General features: G+C 42.6%; 1 protein-coding gene across 1 annotated transcript; it reads right to left on the bottom strand.

The window, feature by feature from the left end:
* Nucleotides 1-15,447: 15,447 nt before the first annotated feature.
* Nucleotides 15,448-17,649, bottom strand: LOC146634716 (E3 ubiquitin-protein ligase TRIM21-like). The gene has a single exon (XM_085342548.1). The coding sequence runs from the start codon at nt 17,647-17,649 to the stop codon at nt 15,991-15,993; it is 1,659 nt and encodes a 552-aa protein (XP_085198674.1). The 3' UTR covers nt 15,448-15,990.
* Between the last annotated feature and the right edge of the window lie 1,070 nt (nt 17,650-18,719).

The following is an 18,719-nucleotide window of genomic DNA, read 5'->3' as shown; positions in this document are numbered from 1 at the left end:
TGGGGCTCGGTGGCGAACCTTTGGCCGCTCTGGTGGGGGGTTTATGGGGGACAAAAAGGGATTGGGACGGGGGGTAGATCTGAGCCCAGCATTGACCCGCTCCATCATCTCCTCGGTGAATTTCAGGTGTGGGGAGGAGGGAGAAAGGGAGGAGGGTGATGGCCTGTCAGGGGTTTGGGGGACTGGGGAAGATCCTGGTCCTGGTCGTTGGTGTTGTTGAGAGAGTTGGAGGCAAATAGGGACCCCTCTTCTTGCCTCTTCTTGCCTCAGATGTCTCTCCTTTCTGAGGCTCTTCCCGGGTGGGGGCAGATGGAGCTCCTCCTCAAGGTTTCTGCTGGGCTTTGTCTGTTCTTGGAGTACTGTTTGTTCCTCTTTATGAGATAACTCCTCGTTTATCTCAGCCTTGGCACCAAGCACAGATGGATGACGTATGGAATAAAACAAGTTGGAGGTGAACAGTTTCACCCCTGACTTGTTAAAATTAAATCCATTTGCTTTAAACAGATGCCTGCGTTGAGGATAAGGTAACTATAAAAATGTTGCTTTTTCTGTTAAGAACACTTTAGTCCTAATGATCTATAAGTGTCCAGAAGCTATCGCAGGTAAGCTCATACGGAAAAAAGAGAAAAAATCAGCATAAAAATCAATAAAAGAAGCAAAGCATTTAAAGAGCAAAGAGAGGAAGCCCTTAAGCACCTTCTTCGCTGCCGCATATTCTTTTCTTCTTCGCTGTATCTCCGGGGCATAATCAAGTACAAGTACTTAAATAAATAAATCATTAAATAATTAATTAAAACTGTCAATAATTATTTAAATGTGTTATTAATTAAATATGTCAATAATTAATCAAATGTGTCAATAATTAATTAATTACATGTGTTGTAAATGTTTATGTAATTAAATATGGTGTATTTAATTGATTCATTATGGCAGTCCTGGCGTTCGTTACCTCGGGGATAAACTACATGTTTTATGGCAAATGTGAGATGAGCCTTTGTGGTGTTCTTGGTCAGCAGTGGTTTTATTCTTAGAACTCTCCCGTGGAGGTGATTTTTGCCCAGACCTTAAATAAGGCCAATTGAGTTATTCACAAAAATATGTCCCACATGTCTCTTTAGCCAGAAGAGTAAGTGTTCAAAGTCTTTTGTGAGTAATTCTGATTCTCTATGCAGATGTATTTGATTGTACAATCACTTTTGTGATACCATGCAGCTTTGTAAGAATTTGAGTACCTTTTTACCTTAATGTCTCGCACAGTGGCTCCTGGTAAATTACTTCAAAGCAAGGGCATACTGCTGCTACACAGGAAATGACCGCTCATAAATGAATAAAAAAACCATCTGTTACACTCACCTCTGACACTGAGAGTCACTGATTTCTGTAAAAGCATGTGTCCATCCTTGTTATCCAGGTAACTTCAGGCTCCACTCTGGGATTACTGTACGATGGAGGTGTTCACTTCTTACTGGGATAAATCGCCATGGTAACAGATGCTGTAGACCTAACCTGCTCTAGAGCTGGTTATGTTCCAGATTAGAGATCAGCGTGTAGTGACCAATCAACAGTGCCATCACTCATGGAGGATCCCTCAGAGCTTTCTATTATTTCTATTATCTCTACTTGAATATAGAGACCAACAGCTGTTACACTCACCTCTGACACTGAGAGTCACTGATTTCTGTAGCAGCATGTGTCACCATGGCCACTAAGTTGAAGGTCTTTCAGCTTCAGACTGAAGTCTTTAGTTCTCAGAGGATCTTCATTCATCTCTGTGGTCTCTGTGATCCTGGTCCTGTAAGAGATGCTGGTGTTCATTGTTCTGATACACATGGACCGTCATGTTTTGGTGTTTCCACTCCACTTTGACGTCCTGAGGAACATCATCTTCTTCATTAATTTTAAAGGGCAGCAGGACAGACTTCTCCCCCTGTGCCACCTCCACCATCTCCACTGGGTAATCTGAGAACAGAACAATAAGACAGATGTCAGTGAGTGTGATCCTCCATCATCTCCCCTGCTGTGTAACCAGTAGGTCTTAATCCTGTTTTCATGGTCACACTCAGGTCTCTGCTTCTCCGTATTTCTGTTCCTTTAACAAAACTGTTCTAACATCTCAGGTATACCTGGACTAAAACCTCAAACACTGCAAGCTCTGTAACTCAATCACTGAAGAAACATTCTGAGCTCTTCATATACCAACAGATCCTCATATCAGAGGCTTGTTCTCACCGTCCTCTGTCTGCTTCTCCTGATATTTATGAGAAAAATTTAAAAGTTTCAGTTTAAAAAGATGTTTTTTTTAGAGTTAACTTTGTAATAACCACCCAGAACATGTTCATTTGATATAAAGCCTATGTAAGCAGGTGGGTGGATGGAGGTGGTGTAAACAATCACTGAGTGTCTTTGAACTCTCTCACTTTCACTGGCTGCTTGGTTCACTATAGAAACGACTGAGGTTTGAGTTCAAACTAGAGATGGCACGATACCACTTTTTTATGTCCGATACCGATATCATAAATTTGGATATCGGCCGATACCGATATGAATCCGATATAGTGTTTTTTAATCAACAAAACTGTTTTTTTTTTTTTGCTTGTTTTTTTTTTTATATCTTGCTGCATTTTGTATAAGTACATACTCAAGTTCAAGCAAAAAACAAACAAACCCTAAAGCCCTATTCTGATATTTTAAAGAGTAAGCAACCTAACTAATAGGGTTGCAAGCTCCCAAAAAAAAAAAGGGAACCACCCCTCACCCTCCACCTCATGATGCTTAATCGACGTAATCAACTTTATATTGATGCAGTGTGGAAAAAAAAATGCACAGAAATAAATTATTTTTCAAGAATAATTAAATAGATTCAACATCTTTCTTCAACAGAACTGCAGACTGCACAGATGGTACCTTCCCAAAGGAAGAAGTACTATAGCTTACTAGGGTATATTAGACTTAACAGTTACTATATACAGTAATGGACTTCTATACATTTTACATCAGATTAAAACTTTGGGTGTAAGATTCAGATAATTATTTATTAAAAGCTCGACATTTTAAATGAGAATAAGAAAGAAAAGTATGTCTTTGTGCCCCCTTTTCCCTGTTCATGCCCTATCGGCCCCCCTGGCTAAACTTTGCTAGATCCGCCCCTGCACAGTTACCAGCGTCAGCTACGTAGAAAAAGATCCTGGTGTAGAAAGTAATATTAAATAAATTCTAACAACAGCTTATCAAGCTTAAACGTGCTGCTGTTGTTCAGCCGCTGGTTTCCTCTTTCTGGTGCAAAGTGGGCCAAAAACAAAGAAGAGAGACGGACTCGCAACAGAAAAGGCGATCAGCTGATCATTGATCAGTTTAACGATTAAAGTAGTAGCAGGAGAGGGAGGGAGGCAGTTGCTCCTTATATCGGTTGTTAAGTTTAAAGTTTACAAACATTCAGAGATGAACTTACACACTTGCTTTACTTCTCTCTTCTTCTTTGGCTCTCGGAGGAGGTGGACGCACTTTTCCTCCTCTCCCTTATCTTCCCTGCTTAGCCTCTTGTGTCCTTGTCTTGTGTTTTTTATTATTTTTCCCTGGAACACTCTCTCACAGTCTGTTCTCTAAAACCTAAAAGAGGAATTATGGATTGGATCAACTGGTCCCTAAATGCAATTGACACCCCTTTCTCAACGAGAAGTTTGGGCTCGGGTGAGCCTGATTGCTGAAGATATCTACCTATTCGGAACCATGGTAACAGGGTTCTGGCTGATCGGAGCTGGCTTGGCCCTGACTTATCGAAGAATTAAGAAAATGGAACCGGCTGTTCAAACCCCTACAAGGCTGCACGCTGGGATTGGAACGATGGGAGAGGCGTGAGTTTCTCAAAATGGGCTCATTGAGTCAGCACGGATAAGATCTTGGAGAGGCTACGGCTGCTGTGAATACTCAGAATAAGATCTCTGACTTCAGACTGGATACATCTCGGAAGGGCTAGCCCGGAATAACATCTCTGGGCGCAAATTGGATGACATCTCGGGGAGGCTCACTGCCGTGAGTTCTCAGAATCGGCTCCTTGAGCACAAGAAATGACAACATCACAGAACGCAAGTATGGTGAAGCTCGCGGCTCTCCAACGGGAGATTGAGAGACCAGTGTTGGACTGTAGAACTGCTTTGAAATTCATATGAGCTGTTCGCACTAAAGTAAAAAGCACCATCACCCTTCCTACCCCGGATCCAACACCACCTCCAACGCTTACCTCCCCTCTGATGTGGACATCGGGTCAGTTGGAGGTGCAATCAAAGATTGCAGCGGTCCCAGATCAGATGTACACACTGGAACTCTTTCCCATGTTGCTTGTCTGTGTTTATTGTGCTATGGTGTGTTGATATCTGTGCATTCCTGTGTTATCCTTTTGTGTTACACATTTCAATGTTTTTTTTTTTCCTTGCTACCTAGCCTGACCTGTCTCCCCAATGTGATGTTTGCGTATTGTATGTATGGTCGGCAAGGTCTGTCATCTCGGTTGTGGGCAAAAGACCTGCAACTGACAAGTAAAGGCTATCTCATCTCATCATCATCAGCTTCCTCGGAGATGAAATGCTAGTTTGGTAGCGAGTCTCCAAATGCTCAACCAGACCGCCGACAGGTCTTGCACGCTACAGCCACTCTATCACGTGATGCATACTGCTCCGACGTGCTACGGTTATGAGCCGAGTTACGCCATGTCGCAAGTTTGTGAGGTGCTTTTTTTTGATTATTTAATGGATCGGATTACTTTTTTTTTTTTATTTCTCTCCGATATCCGATCCAGTAATTTAGGTCAGTATCGGACTGATACCCATACGTAATATCGGATCAGTCCATCTCTAGTTCAGACACCAGAAATCACTGCTGAGACGTCTCACTGTTTGAGTGTCACCGACCAGTCACTCGCTAAAGAATGAAATCTCCCATTAATACTGCCCGCTGAGCAGAGGTGGGTAGTAACGAGTTACATTTACCCAGTTACATTTACTTCAGTAAGTTTTTGAAAAAAAAATGTACTTTTAAAGTACCTTTTGTCTACGATACTTTTTACTTTTACTTGAGTACATTTGTGAAGATGTTACGTTCCCCTAAAAGGGTCCAGGCAGTGAGGGGGAAGTAACAAAAAGTGTCCAGGTCAGAAAAAGGAGTCAAGGAGGCAAAAGGGTTAAATTAAAGAGTTTTATTAAAGTAGCTCAACTAAAAGAGACGGACAAGCCGCTATCACCATTTAAGAAAAACAAACACAACTCGGGCGTTGGTCAATAAAGTAAAACGTAAGTCAAAAAGAGAGAGAGCGCGCAGCTCACTAGCTGCAAACACCACAAACACACACAGCTCACTAGCTGCAAACACCACACACAGCAACTGTACTTTTACTCCGCTACATTTGGCAATATTTGACTCATTACTTTTTTTTTTAATAATTAATTTCACACATTGGATAATACTACTAATAAATTATGGATCATGCCGCCACTGGAGCTACCGGCAACTCTTTCACCAATCAGACGTAGCCATGCAGTCACATGACCAGATATAAAATGGCGGGCCGAGTAGCCCAAGCCTTTGCTGGGAGAAAGAAAGGAGGAAAACGAAGAGCTTTGGATGGATTGTGGGAAGACAACCAGCATAATTTAAATCAGTTAAACATTAGTCACAGAGTGCCGTTACCAGCAACACCTCCATGGATACTTCCTGATGCTAAAGTAGACTTAACATTGTTGGACAAGAAGAATAAGGATGAGGCATTTATTTGAAACTCTCATACAGTTCAAGCTTACATTGACCAATATTATAGTTATGTTCAAATATATACAGACGCCTCAAAGAACACAGCCGGTCAAACCGGTGTAGCAGTTGTGGTCCCAGTTTTCGGTGGAAATAGGTAAAAGGATTAGTGATGGACTTTCCATATACACTGGGGAAAAGCTCGCAATATTATTAGCTGTTCAGTGGGTAGAAGACATGAGGCCGTTACATGCAGTCATTTGTTCAGAATCAAGTTCATCATCGATCAGTCTACAGCACAGTCATTCAGAAGGTAGAGCAGATGTTTTAGCAGAAATTCAGCAGACACTTTTCCAAATACACCTGATGGGACTTGAGATTGACAGACCACGTGACTTTCGCACATTGCTTTGTGGGTACCCGTGGCAACAAAATCAAAACACTGCATCAAGCGCTAGCATTTCCAGCACCAGTAATCATTAATTCTGTGGTTTTAATCCCTACTTACATTTTATTTGCCCCAAAAACAGGTCTGTACAAAACGACGGAGAACACGGCAGCTCCGTACAAAGACAGACGTGACGAAAAGGCAAAAAAAAAATTAGGAGGAAAAACTCAAAGGAGTGAAAGGGTCAGACCCATACGAGCATACAGAGTGGAGTAAGGACGTTAGCCTGCTGCACAACTTTCATCACGTACATATTTATTATTATATGGTCCTAAGTGTGAGTTCATAAACTCACAAGATGTTTAGTAACTTCAGATCCCTGCCACAAGCCCAGCTCCATTTTACTTTGCTGATTTGGACTATTCCATCTCACAGCTGTTGTTAATTTTTTTCCCTTTATCTCCTGTACAGGCCAACGCATCTATTTGTTGTTGCAGGTTGTAGTGTTACACATTTTCAGATCTAATAGAAATAAAATGAGTGTTTTTCATTCAATTATTGTCTTTATTTATAACTGGCATCATTGTTTCATTCTATTATAGAATCTTACAAGAAAGAGGCAAAATTGTATTCCATCAGCTTTATTAGCTGCTTCGTGAAAAACAAATCAACAATGCAACAAAAAAAAAGAAAAACATTGCAAAACAACATACTGGAAAACAGTTATTCATGACTTGATTGCTTCAGTACAACACTTGGGCACATATATGCGGACGTTTCGTGGCTGTTTTGATCTCGCTCTCTCTCTTAACCGATCAAATCTCTCTGTGACCTCTGAGTGGAAATCGGATCACATCATGGCGAAGCTCACGGCTCTCCAACGGGAGATTGAGAGACCAGTGTCAGACTGTAGAACTGCTTTGAAATTCATATGAGTTGTTTGCACTAAAGTAAAAAGCACCATCACTTCATGCGGATACCCCTTTGGCACCAGCTGCGGTCGCAAGGCTGGAGCCGAACAAAAACACCCTGATAACGACTGTGTTTAGTCTGTTCCTTCCCATTCCATGCAAGGCCACCTGGGTTGGCTGGAAGACTGTTTACTTCGCCTGGCAGGGCGAAGGACACTGTCTCAGCTGAACTATGGACACACACACACACAGACATGTATACACATGCAGATATACACTCATCCCCCCTCCAAACGCCTTCGACGCTTATTCCCTTCTGATGCTGACGGTGGATCAAGGAGACCAGCGCACAGGCTGCAGACCCGGATGTGCTGTCTAATTCGGCTGTCTCTCACCCTTTACCCACCCCTGTTACTTGTCATGTGTTTCTTTGGTGTATTAAGAGTTTTTTCATGTGCAGAGGTGTTTTTTTCTGTTCTCAAACTGATCTCCCTGTTGGAACTCAGTCTGGGGGGAGTTATTTTTTTCTTCTTATCTTTCCTCATGTGGTGCATTTTCCATTGTTATACCTCTTGAAGGAAGTTTCCGTCCCCGGTTTCCTCCAAGGCGTGAGCGATAAGCAGAGTTTTGTCCTTTCCTTATAAGATTCCTAATTATTCAAAGTAACACTCAGGTATGCCGCTCAGCTGGGTTAGTTACGACGTCGGGAGCAGCTTGGGAGAACAAGGAAACACAGACTGCTTCAGGTTGCCTTCCCAAATCGACTCAAAGGTTTATTTAGTACATAACAGCTTATATAGAGGAAAAAAAGGTTCGTGTGTCAGCAGGTTCCGGTACAGACCAAATAAGGAAACGTCTTCCTGCCTTCTGAGCAAAGAAGTATCCTTTGTGTAGTTTATCTCTTCAGTTACAATTTATGATCATCCCAGCAAAATACACTCCTAGACATAGAATACAGAGTTCTTTCATTAGTGAATTCTGAAACAAACCACCTGGCCTTTAACGAGCCTTTTTCTAAGAGATAAAGAAGGGAGGATGGGAGTAAGGAAGTCGTCTCGTCTCTGTGGTATTTTCGACCTTGGGGTACCAGCCTGTGATTCTTACACATCAATTCTTGGGTCAGAGAGAAAGAGAAAAACAACTAGTAAATGGGCCTTATTGAGTAACTCTTTTCTGTATAATATCACTACAAAACAATATCCTGTAAATGCTACCATGGTATCAAAATATCACAACAGTTCCCTCCTTTTATCATGAAATGATAACATAGCATAAAGACAGAATGTAATAACATAATATAAAGACAAATCATAAACATAAAACAAATCATAAATGTAACTGGTCCTTCGAGCAAGCTTAATATCAAAAATTCTGAGAGCGTATACATGGTATCACACAACAGACAATAATCATTGAAAACATGCTGCAACGGTTACAAAGGCTACAATTAGTTCCCTCCATTTTCCAAACGTGTCCTGTAGCCACTTATCTAGCCACTGACCGTGGCCTGTATTGGCAATTAGTTCTATCTGCAATGCTTCAAGTCTATTCATAGCTTGTGTGAATGAACCGTTAGGGGCGGTATTATTGGGAATGAAAGTACAGCATACATCAACGGTTACTAGACCACAGGTACCGGTCCAATTAACAGGTAAAGCTAATCTAAGGGTATTATTGCACATCCAATAAGCATGTGGGATTGGTCTAGTTAGGCGCGTGACCATGTGTGATTTAACTAACTCCCCCCAGTCAGTGTCATTTAATACACCCTCTGGGGGAACAATGATCGATTCTCCGCTCGAACTTGAACTGTGTGTGTGTTCCTCCAGATATGATACAACTTCAGCCACAGAGACAGCTAGCCATGTCTCATTACAGCGTGCACCTGGGGAGTCAGACAAGAATGTGTAGTTATCCTTTGTATAATCTATGTGTGTGTCTGGGCCAGTTAACTTTAGTCTGCGCAGACATATCATACTAGTATTAAAATGGAGAGGGATCTGTCCTAAGGGCAGTGAGGGCTTTAACCTATTCTTGGGGCGTTTCATTGGGGCGCAGGTCCCTGCGGTGTCATTAGATAACTTCAATAATTTGCCTAATGGAGTCTCAGGGTTAGTTGGTGTGTGTGTGTCTAAGTAGGCAGTCGAGAGGGCTCAGAGTCAACTGTAAAGTGTCTTTAAGGAGAGCATTATCTCCGCCGATTTCCTCTAGTCCCTCAGTGAGGGGGAAACCGGATATGGGGTATCCTACTATAACCTGTTCTGGATTACCTTTTGAACAGACATAACAGTTACTGTTTCCTAAGTCACGAGCGGCTATTCTGGCATTTTCATACCAGGCGTTAGCTCCTGCTCTAGGGGGTGCATAAAATGGTTTATTAGTGGCGTCTATGTTGTCATTTACTGATTTTAGGGAGCGTGAGGAGTGCATTAAGTAGGTGTCTTGCAAAATAGAGCATGAGGTATCGTCAGCAAAATACGACCTGCAGAAATGTGAACATGGTTGCAGTCTACAATACAAAATAGCAAAGAGAAATCCTAAGGTTAATGCGATAGATATGATAAATAACCTAAATATATAAGAAAAACAGTTCTTCAGTTGTCTCCTGGCCTGATCCCAGGTTCGAGAGACATAGAATAAATGTCGTATGATGACAATGGGCATTTCATTTTCTCCATGATCAGGATGTAATGAGTCTGGCTTTATCAGATTAGACATCATGTGGTACTCTTGGCTTTCTTTTCCTGCTGGATGCTCGAGTACCTTGTTTTTGTTCAGGTGAAGCATCAAAGAGCTCTCTGAGTCTTGGCTCTCTCAGGCTTTGTGTGTTAATCAGTGATTGTGTGTGTAGGTGGATTGGATCCGGGCGCTGGCTCGCCTGAGATGTCATCTACCCGTGTGTGTTTATTTGTTCTGGTTCCCGGCGCTGGCCCGCCTGAGATGTCGTCTGCTTGATCCGACGCCTGAGATGGTCCGATTGGGCTGGTCTTAACCCTGCTGGCATGAATCCACTGAGGTTGTCCGTCCATAAGGATGCTGGTTCTCGTCACTGCCAGTAAAGCCTGGGGGCTGGAAAATGCGCGGCCTCCCAGAGTGTCCTTGGTTTTAGTGGCTTCACCAACACGCATCTCCTGGTCTCCACTTGTGGGTTGGATCTGTGGAGGGGAGAGGCTGGGAGAGACAAACTTTCTGATAGTTATTATTCAGTGTTTCTACCAAATTGTAGACATAGTCGGACAATGCAATATCTACATCACCTTCTGACAGCGGTGCCCCTCTGGAAGCTGACCATGGTGTTGGAAATAATCTTATTTCAAATGGAGATAATTTGGTTACTGCAGATGGAGTCATTCTAATCTCACACAGGACTTGAGTAAGTAATTTGACCCAGGTCATTAAAGTTTTAGCACACTTTTTAATTACTTCTCATGTGAATGAAGGTCCTCTATCACTGTTAATTTGGTGAGGTATTCCGAATCTGGGTATTATTTCATTGCTCAACTTTTGATAGACTACTTCTGCAGTTTCTTTTGAGGTTGGATAAGCTTCTACCCATTTACTAAATTGATCCACTATTACCAGTAAGTACTTGATGCTTCCTTGCGCTGGCATATGTGTAAAATCAATTTGTAATGTATGAAATGGAAAATCTGGTTGTGGTAAATGCTGATGTTTTGCTTTTGATTTTCCTACATTAGTTCGCGCACATGTTAGACAGGTTGCTAATATGCTTTTTACTGCATGTGATGTTTTTTTAATTACAAATCTTGATTTTATTGCCCCTATTACCCCTCTTTGTCCGACATGACTCACACCGTGAAAATGTCGGACAAGGACTGGCAGCAGGGAATATGGGAGGGCAATCAAACCCTTAAGATTCTTATATAGGCCATCTCTGTCATCCAAGGTACAGTCATTATTCTCCCAATAGGTGTAATCACATGCAGAGGCCTGCTCTTGTATGAATTTTAAATCAACATTTGTGTCTAAATAGTCTGGGAGTGTAACAAGTGGCAGCTGTAGGGGCACAGATAATACTTCCTGCTGAGGTGGGAGCTGCGATGCAGCTGCAGCCTTGGCTGTCACGTCTGCTAAGGCATTACCTGTTGCTTCGTCTGTGTCAGCTGTACTGTGTCCTTTCGTTTTTTTTACAACTGCAACGGCCGATGGCAGCTGTATAGCCTGCAAAAGTCTTTGCACAAGATCAGAATTAGCAATCGGTTTTCCATCAGCAGATCTAAATCCTCTTTGTCTCCACAATGTGCCAAAGTCATGTACGACGCCAAACGCATAGCGGCTGTCTGTGTAAATTGTCACACGCCTATCCACATGTAACTCACAGGCACGTATTAAAGCCATGAGCTCTGCTTTTTGTGCTGAGTGAAATGGTAATGAGTGAGCCTCTAGTATGATGTCAGGCAATGTCACCACTGAATAGCTGTGGATTCCTGTATACGCGTCATGCAGTCATGATCGTCAAGCCTGTCTGAGCCAACCTGTCGGTCAGAAGAACACAGCATAGGATCAATAAATGTGCTGGCGAATTGTGTGTTCTGCTCACTTTTATGGTGAGGTTTGCTGTGGAGGTCAGTGTAGCTTCATAACCTGAGCGACGTTGTGCGGTCATGTGTTGTGTAGTTATGTTTGCTAGAATGGTCGTGACCTGGTGATTGGTGTGTAGAATAGTGTCATGTGAGAGTGTGAGCTTCTCGCAGTCCCTTATCATGATAGAGCAAGCTGCTACTGCCCTCAGGCAGGCCGGCATTCCCTGAACAATTCAGGCAGCACCTTTGAGTGGCGGAGGTCAGCACTCCCTTTAATGCATTGAAAGAGGCAGTCATTTCTGTGGACCACAGTATTCGAGGAGGCTTGTCTTTTTTACAACAGTCACGCAGAATGTGGTCATGAAAAGAACAGTCTGGTATCCACTGTCTGCAATAGTTCACCATGCCCAGGTAGGACAACATTTCCTTCTGTGTAGTGGGCCGAGGGACGGAGGTCACAGCTTTGACCCTGTCTGCAGTCATGGAACGTTTTCCGTGAGACAGTGTGAATCCCAAATATTGAACAGAAGTCTGACAGTACTGCATTTTCTTTGCTGATGCTTTGTGGCCAGTCTGTTGGAGGTGCTGGAGAAGCATGTGTGTAGCAGTTTGACATAGTTCCTCACTCGGAGCACAGAGGAGGAGGTCATCCACGTGTGGATCAGGGTGCAGCCCTGGAGGAGTGAAGCTGTCCAGGGTAGCACGGACCACCATTGAGAAAGCAGCAGAGCTGTCTATCATGCCTTGGGGCAAACGGGTCCAAGTGTACTGCTTATTTCTATGTGTGAATGCAAATAACGGCTGTGTGTCTTCATGCACAGGCACTGAGAAAAAGGCAGAGCATAAATCCACCACGGTAAAATGTGTGGCTGTGGATGGAATAGATGTCAATATGCTGGGGACATCCGGAACCAGAGGTGGCAAAGGGATAATGACTGCATTAATTTGTCTTAAGTCTTGTGTAAAACGCCATACGCCAGGTTTGTTAGGCTTTGGCACAGGATTGACAGGAGTATTATATGGAGATACTGTAGGCTTTATCACTCCTGTAGTCAATAAATCTCCTATGATGACATCTAGGGCTGAGGCTTTTTCGACAGAAATGGGATATTGCTTGACATATACTGGCTTGTTGTTTTTTAGCTGTGCGTGATAAGGTATGCAGTCAATAAATCCTACATCATTCTCACCTTTAGACCACAATGTCATATTCTGGTATTCAGCTGGCAACGTAAGTGCAGAAATAGTACAGTGGATAGGGTAGGTTAGATCTATGTGTCGACATGGTGTAGTTATGTCATAACCTATGTCTGAGTTATGTGACAAAATCACTGTTTGACCTTCACTGGTGTGAGCAGTTATCATGTTGTTGAAAAGTGTGAGAGAGACAAAAGTGTGGCTCCCAGATATGGGATTACCTGGCAGTGGTTTTTGAGCACGTCTTTGGCACAGTGTGTGTCGTGGAATACCAGACAAAAAGGTGTTGAGTTCATTCTCTGCTGAGCCGTCCAGCTGACACAGAGGCTGTTCCTTCTCCATGGTACATAAGACAGAGAAAACATAAGCTGTTATCAGTGTCAGCAAACATTTCACCCTTTATGTTAAATGAAATACACAAATTCATTTTTGCTCTGGGTGTCTGCGGCTGCTGGAAAACTGAGCTAAATTTGCACCTGTGGGGCCATTATTGCATGCTTCCCTTTGTTGCCAGTTACCTTGTCTGGAAGAGCTCCGCTGACGCCTAGTGGCAGGAACTTGTACTGCGTTCTGTGGTCGAGGCGCGTGTGCCCTGTTGGTGGCTGCAAAGCGACATTCTCTGGACCAGTGTCCTACCTTTCCACAGCAAAAACAAACATCTCTACTCTTATCCTTCCGTCCTCTGAAACTTCCTTGCTGTGCTGGAGCGGGTAATCCTGCATACATTAATTTCTCACTTTCCTCTGAGCCTTCTACATCAAAATTCAACATTATCTTAACACTTTTAGCTTTCGTGGTAGTATCTGCACTGGCCTTCAGTTTTACTGACCTGTTTTCTGGCGATAATCGTTCGGGATAGGGCTCCGGAAATAAATTAGAATGCATTGAACTTACAGTCCGTAAGTTGTAAACAAAGTCAGTCACATAAGCACTTCCGCATGTTCTGGATACGTGATCATGGACGTCTTCACCGATTCGCGGACGTGGGTTACACGTAACCGGAAGTGGGAGGCGCACTGAGCCGTTATTTGTGATTTTATAGTTTATTTTATTATTTTGTTTTACAGTTAATTTCGATTTTTTATCGGACCTGTCTGTGGTCTTTGAATTATTCTGACCCATGTTCAGTGATTTCCAGAGGGGTTTACACGCTTGAAGGATTTATGTTAGTATTTCGCTGCGGCACAGCTGAGGTTACTTTAAATTTATTGCTAGCAATTTTTGTTTGGGTGAGCAACTCTCACTTAACGAGCAACTTCTCGCTTAACGAGCAACTTCTCGCAAAACAACAGGCAACTTCCTGTGTCTTTCTGCTTTTAATTTACTGCTTTTAACCCTTGTATGGTAATCGGGTCTGTGAGACCCGTGTTCAGTTTTCTTTTCTTTCGTTTTTTTTTTTTTTTTTTTAAAGAAAAATGAAACAATTAATTATTATTATTATTATTTTTTTTTACGTATAAATGTGTTGTGTCTTTCCACTTGATTATAACTGATTTATTCATAACATTTTATATAAAAGAAAAACGAGAAGCACATTAATTCATAGTAATTTAACATAAAATTGTTTGATAGTGTTAATTTGGAAAGCCACAACTCTAGCGGGTCCACCAACACCACACAAGGGTTAATTTACTTTATTCGGGGACTGAGGAAGTCGTCAGTGTATCTCTCTGGATCACTAAGTGAAACTTCGTCAGCATATCCCGTTTTTTTATGGATCGATCACTGAGAGAGGTATAATACGGTCTTTATATAAATATGAAAGACGCATATTTACCTTCTGTCAGCCAATCCCACTTCTGACACCAAAATTGAAGGAAATTTCCGTCCCCGGTTTCCTCCAAGGCGTGAGCGATAAGCAGAGTTTTGTCCTTTCCTTATAAGATTCCTAATTATTCAAAGTAACACTCAGGTATGCCGCTCAGCTGGGTTAGTTACGACGTCGGGAGCAGCTTGGGAGAACAAGGAAACACAGACTGCTTCAGGTTGCCTTCCCAAATCGACTCAAAGGTTTATTTAGTACATAACAGCTTATATAGAGGAAAAAAAGGTTCGTGTGTCAGCAGGTTCTCAGTTCAAACCGGTACAGACCAAATAAGGAAACGTCTTCCTGCCTTCTGAGCAAAGAAGTATCCTTTGTCTAGTTTATCTCTTCAGTTACAATTTATGATCATCCCAGCAAAATACACTCCTAGACATAGAATACAGAGTTCTTTCATTAGTGAATTCTGAAACAAACCACCTGGCCTTTAACGAGCCTTTTTCTAAGAGATAAAGAAGGGAGGATGGGAGTAAGGAAGTCGTCTCGTCTCTGTGGTATTTTCAACCTTGGGGTACCAGCCTGTGATTCTTACACATCAATTCTTGGGTCAGAGAGAAAGAGAAAAACAACTAGTAAATGGGCCTTATTGAGTAACTCTTTTCTGTATAATATCACTACAAAACAATATCCTGTAAATGCTACCATGGTATCAAAATATCACAACACCTCTCTGACCTGTCTTCCCCATATGATGTTTGTGTAATGTATGTATGGTCGGAGGGTAAGATGGCGCGGCCATTGCGTGCAATAGGTCGGCAGCCTTAACATGAAATTTCCCAATCGTGGGACTAATAAAAGGATCTTATCTTATCTTATCTTCAGCATCGTCTTCATGCTGTGACTGCAGCCGTTCAACTCTGTTTGTCTTTAACCCAAATCATCACAACATGCAAATATAATCATCAAAATGATGTGACTGGAAGGATGCAGCAGTCTGTGCTCCACCTTTCTCCTCCACACCTGCAGGTGGAGAACATGGATGCATGAATCTCTACAGAGTTCTTTGAATATTATCCGTCTCATCAGTTTTCAGTGAACAAAACTCCTCACAGAGCCAAAATAAGCAGTTTGTATCCAACATAACTCAGCTGGACTCTGATGCTCCGTATAACAGCCACACATGAGTCTGGATTCACTCAAAGCATTGAACAAACTTTATTGGAAATGAAGCTTTTGGACATTTGTTCTCTGATATTTGCTCTTCAGCTCGAGTCTCCATCAGTGGGAACATTTCCTGATTCAACTTTTCTTCTGTTCAAATCAAACTCCATGAGAATCAAAGTGTGAATCAGAGTCCTGATGATCAGATTCTATAGAAACATGGAGACTGTAGAGGATTTACACTCAATATGTTCATTTGTTCCCTTCAAGAAAAATCAATCATTCATCCAATTAAATCAGTCGTTGATCAGTTTGATTGACAGGACAGATGATCAGAGGTGCAGAGTTTTTACCTCCATCATTGAAACAGGGACCGAAGTATGGGTGGAGTTTGTGAGTGAAGGAGCAGCCAGTAAAGGAGTAGATCAGAGCTGCAGCACCTACATCATAAAAGGAGACCAGACCCTCCTCATAATCCACAAACACCCCCACCTTCTCAGGACCAGGATGAAGATAGAGACGGACTGAAGGACCAGCACAAGCTTTGTACTCATTTCCATTTCTCAGCATCACAGTCCAGAAACCAACCTGACGTCTCCGTCTGATTATTCCCTTCCTGTTGATCGACTCTGTGGCCACTCCTAAAGTCCACTCAGTCTTTCTTTTAACCTGAACCTCAAAGTAAAATCTGCCTGAAGAGAAACTCTGCTCTCCTAAAACCATACCATAGTAAGAAAATCTCTCTTGGTTGTCTGGAAGTTTCTTCTTCACATCACTATGATAAACTTGTTTTCCATCATCAGACAGGATGAGTTTAGGATGAGCTGTATCAGGATCCAGAGTCACATCCACCTCATGCTGCTGCACCCTCTGCAGCTCAGCCTCAAACAGCTTCTTCTTCATGGGTTTCCAGACTGTCTCCTCCAGCTGAGCCACAGCTCTCCCCACAGTCCGCTCATATGATGGTGGATGAACTCTGACCTCTGTCCAGTCCTTGCTGGGTGGAGCAGCTTTCAGGGAGGAGAAGCTTTGGAGGAGGTGGAGGTGGTCTTCAGAGCGTGAGAGCTGCTCCACCTCAGAGCTTCTCTCCATCAGCTCAGAGATTTCCTGTTCCAGATCTTTGATGAGACCTTCAGCCTGTTTCTCTGTAGCTTCCTGTTTGTCTTCGATCTCCTTCATGAGCTCCTTCAGGCGTCTCTCAACAGACTCCATCAGAGCCGTGAGGACCTGAACACCTTCTGCTTTCTGTCTGTCTGCAGCATCTTTACTCATCTTCACCGACTCTGTGATCTCCTGAATCTTCAGTCGTCTCTTCTGGATCATCTGCTGAATCTCAGCCTCTGTCTTCTCCAGCTCTGCCTTCTTTCCTTCATATTCTTCTCTCAGAGGAACAAACTCGTGGTTCTTGTGGTCTAAAACAGGGCAGAGCATGCAGACACATGTCTGGTCGGTCTTACAGAACAGCTGCAGAAGGTTATCGTGCTTCGTGCACATCCTGCCTTCCAGGTTCTCCACAGCATCAACCAGCTGATGTCTTTTCAGACCTTTCACTGTCAGATGAGGCTCCAGGTGAGTCTGGCAGTAGGAGGTCTGACACACCAGGCAGGACTTCAGGGCCTTCAGTCTGGTTCCAGTGCAGAAGTCACAGGGAACTTCTCCTGGTTTGGCAGCTTGTTGCTCTGAGCTGCTGCTGCTGGCTTTCTGCTGAGCTTCACGTCTGAACTGAGCAACCATCTCAGAGATGAAGGTGTTGACCCTCAGCTGAGGTCGAGTGTAGAAAGTCTCATTACACATGGGACACTGACAGATGACATTCATGTCCCAGTGCTGACTGATGCAGGTTTTGCAGAAGTTGTGTCCACATGGTGTAGAGACTGGATCAGTGAACACATCCAGACAGATGGAGCACAGAAACTGATCTTCAGATCGCAGATTGCTGGCAGCAGACATGTCTGCACTCTGAGGGAGAAAGAAGAGAAACATTTGATTCAAAATTCACTTTAAATTTCATTTTACAAAGAGAGAAACAAGCGTCAGTAGTCTGAGGAGCTTGGAGAGAAAAGCGTCTGGACTTCTTTGAGTTTCTTGAAGACGTTTCATCAGAGAAGCTTCTTCAGTTCTCAGAGTAACTGGTGGAGACCCAGCAACACACTCAGACACAAACTGGTTCATCCAAACACAAACCTAACATCATAGTGTCTGCTGTACAGTGCAGCGTCCAGATGGACAGGATCAACGTTTGGGGATGAAGATAAATACAGTCGTTACAAAGATGTGAAATTGTTTCTCTGTTTTACAGAAGGTCCAAGATTCATCCAGATCATTTGTATACTTGAATAAATCAGTTTGTTGGATATTTTCCATCAATCACTGTGAAGTAAACTTCGACCTTGTTGGTGACTGAATACTTCTTATTGTACGTCCAGATCAACGAGCCATTAATATTAAACAGTGACTGTTCCAGTAGAGCTGACAGTGAGGAGGACGATGAATCACAAACCTCAGAAATGTGTTATTAACTGTTGATCCAGTATTTTAATGGCATTGATGAGAACATGTTTATTCAGAGGTGTCTGTATATTTGGTCCATTTGTGCGTCAGTAAAAACTGTCCTGTTTTCTCTCACAGATACTGGAACATCCTCACAAACTCAGGATGTGGAAGAAGATGAACTTTTCCAGTCACTCGCTGGGATACATCATTCATGTTATTCTGGATCCTCAGAAAACATTGATTTATTTTTGTGTTTCACATATTTGTTTGTCTAAATGAAAGATTGATGTTAGTAGAGAAGAAGCCACCATGATAAAGCCTGTGTGTGAAAATGAGATCAGTGGATTTGATCAAAATCCCATTTAAGGAGGAATTCTGTCCTCCAGTTTGTTTAAATAAGCTTTGGGATTAAACAGCATCATCTATGTTTGTGTCTGATGACATGTTTGATCCAGGTCAGCTTGAATATCACAGCTGATGTGTGGAACTCTGACATGTTTAAAGCCTGATTATCAGGATGATTCAAA

This window comes from Diplotaxodon limnothrissa, linkage group LG3, assembly GCF_057381915.1.
Source record: "Diplotaxodon limnothrissa isolate DT_005_m linkage group LG3, D_limnothrissa_male_GT1.1, whole genome shotgun sequence".
Classification (NCBI taxonomy): Eukaryota; Metazoa; Chordata; class Actinopteri; order Cichliformes; family Cichlidae; genus Diplotaxodon; species Diplotaxodon limnothrissa.
The sequence above is the reverse complement of the archived record's forward strand: the minus strand, read 5'-3'. Positions and strand labels throughout refer to the sequence as shown.

Excerpts from the sequence above, each read along its gene's own strand:
- LOC146634716 (XM_085342548.1), bottom strand. The coding sequence starts at position 17,649 with ATGTCTGCTGCCAGCAATCTGCGATCTGAAGATCAGTTTCTGTGCTCC.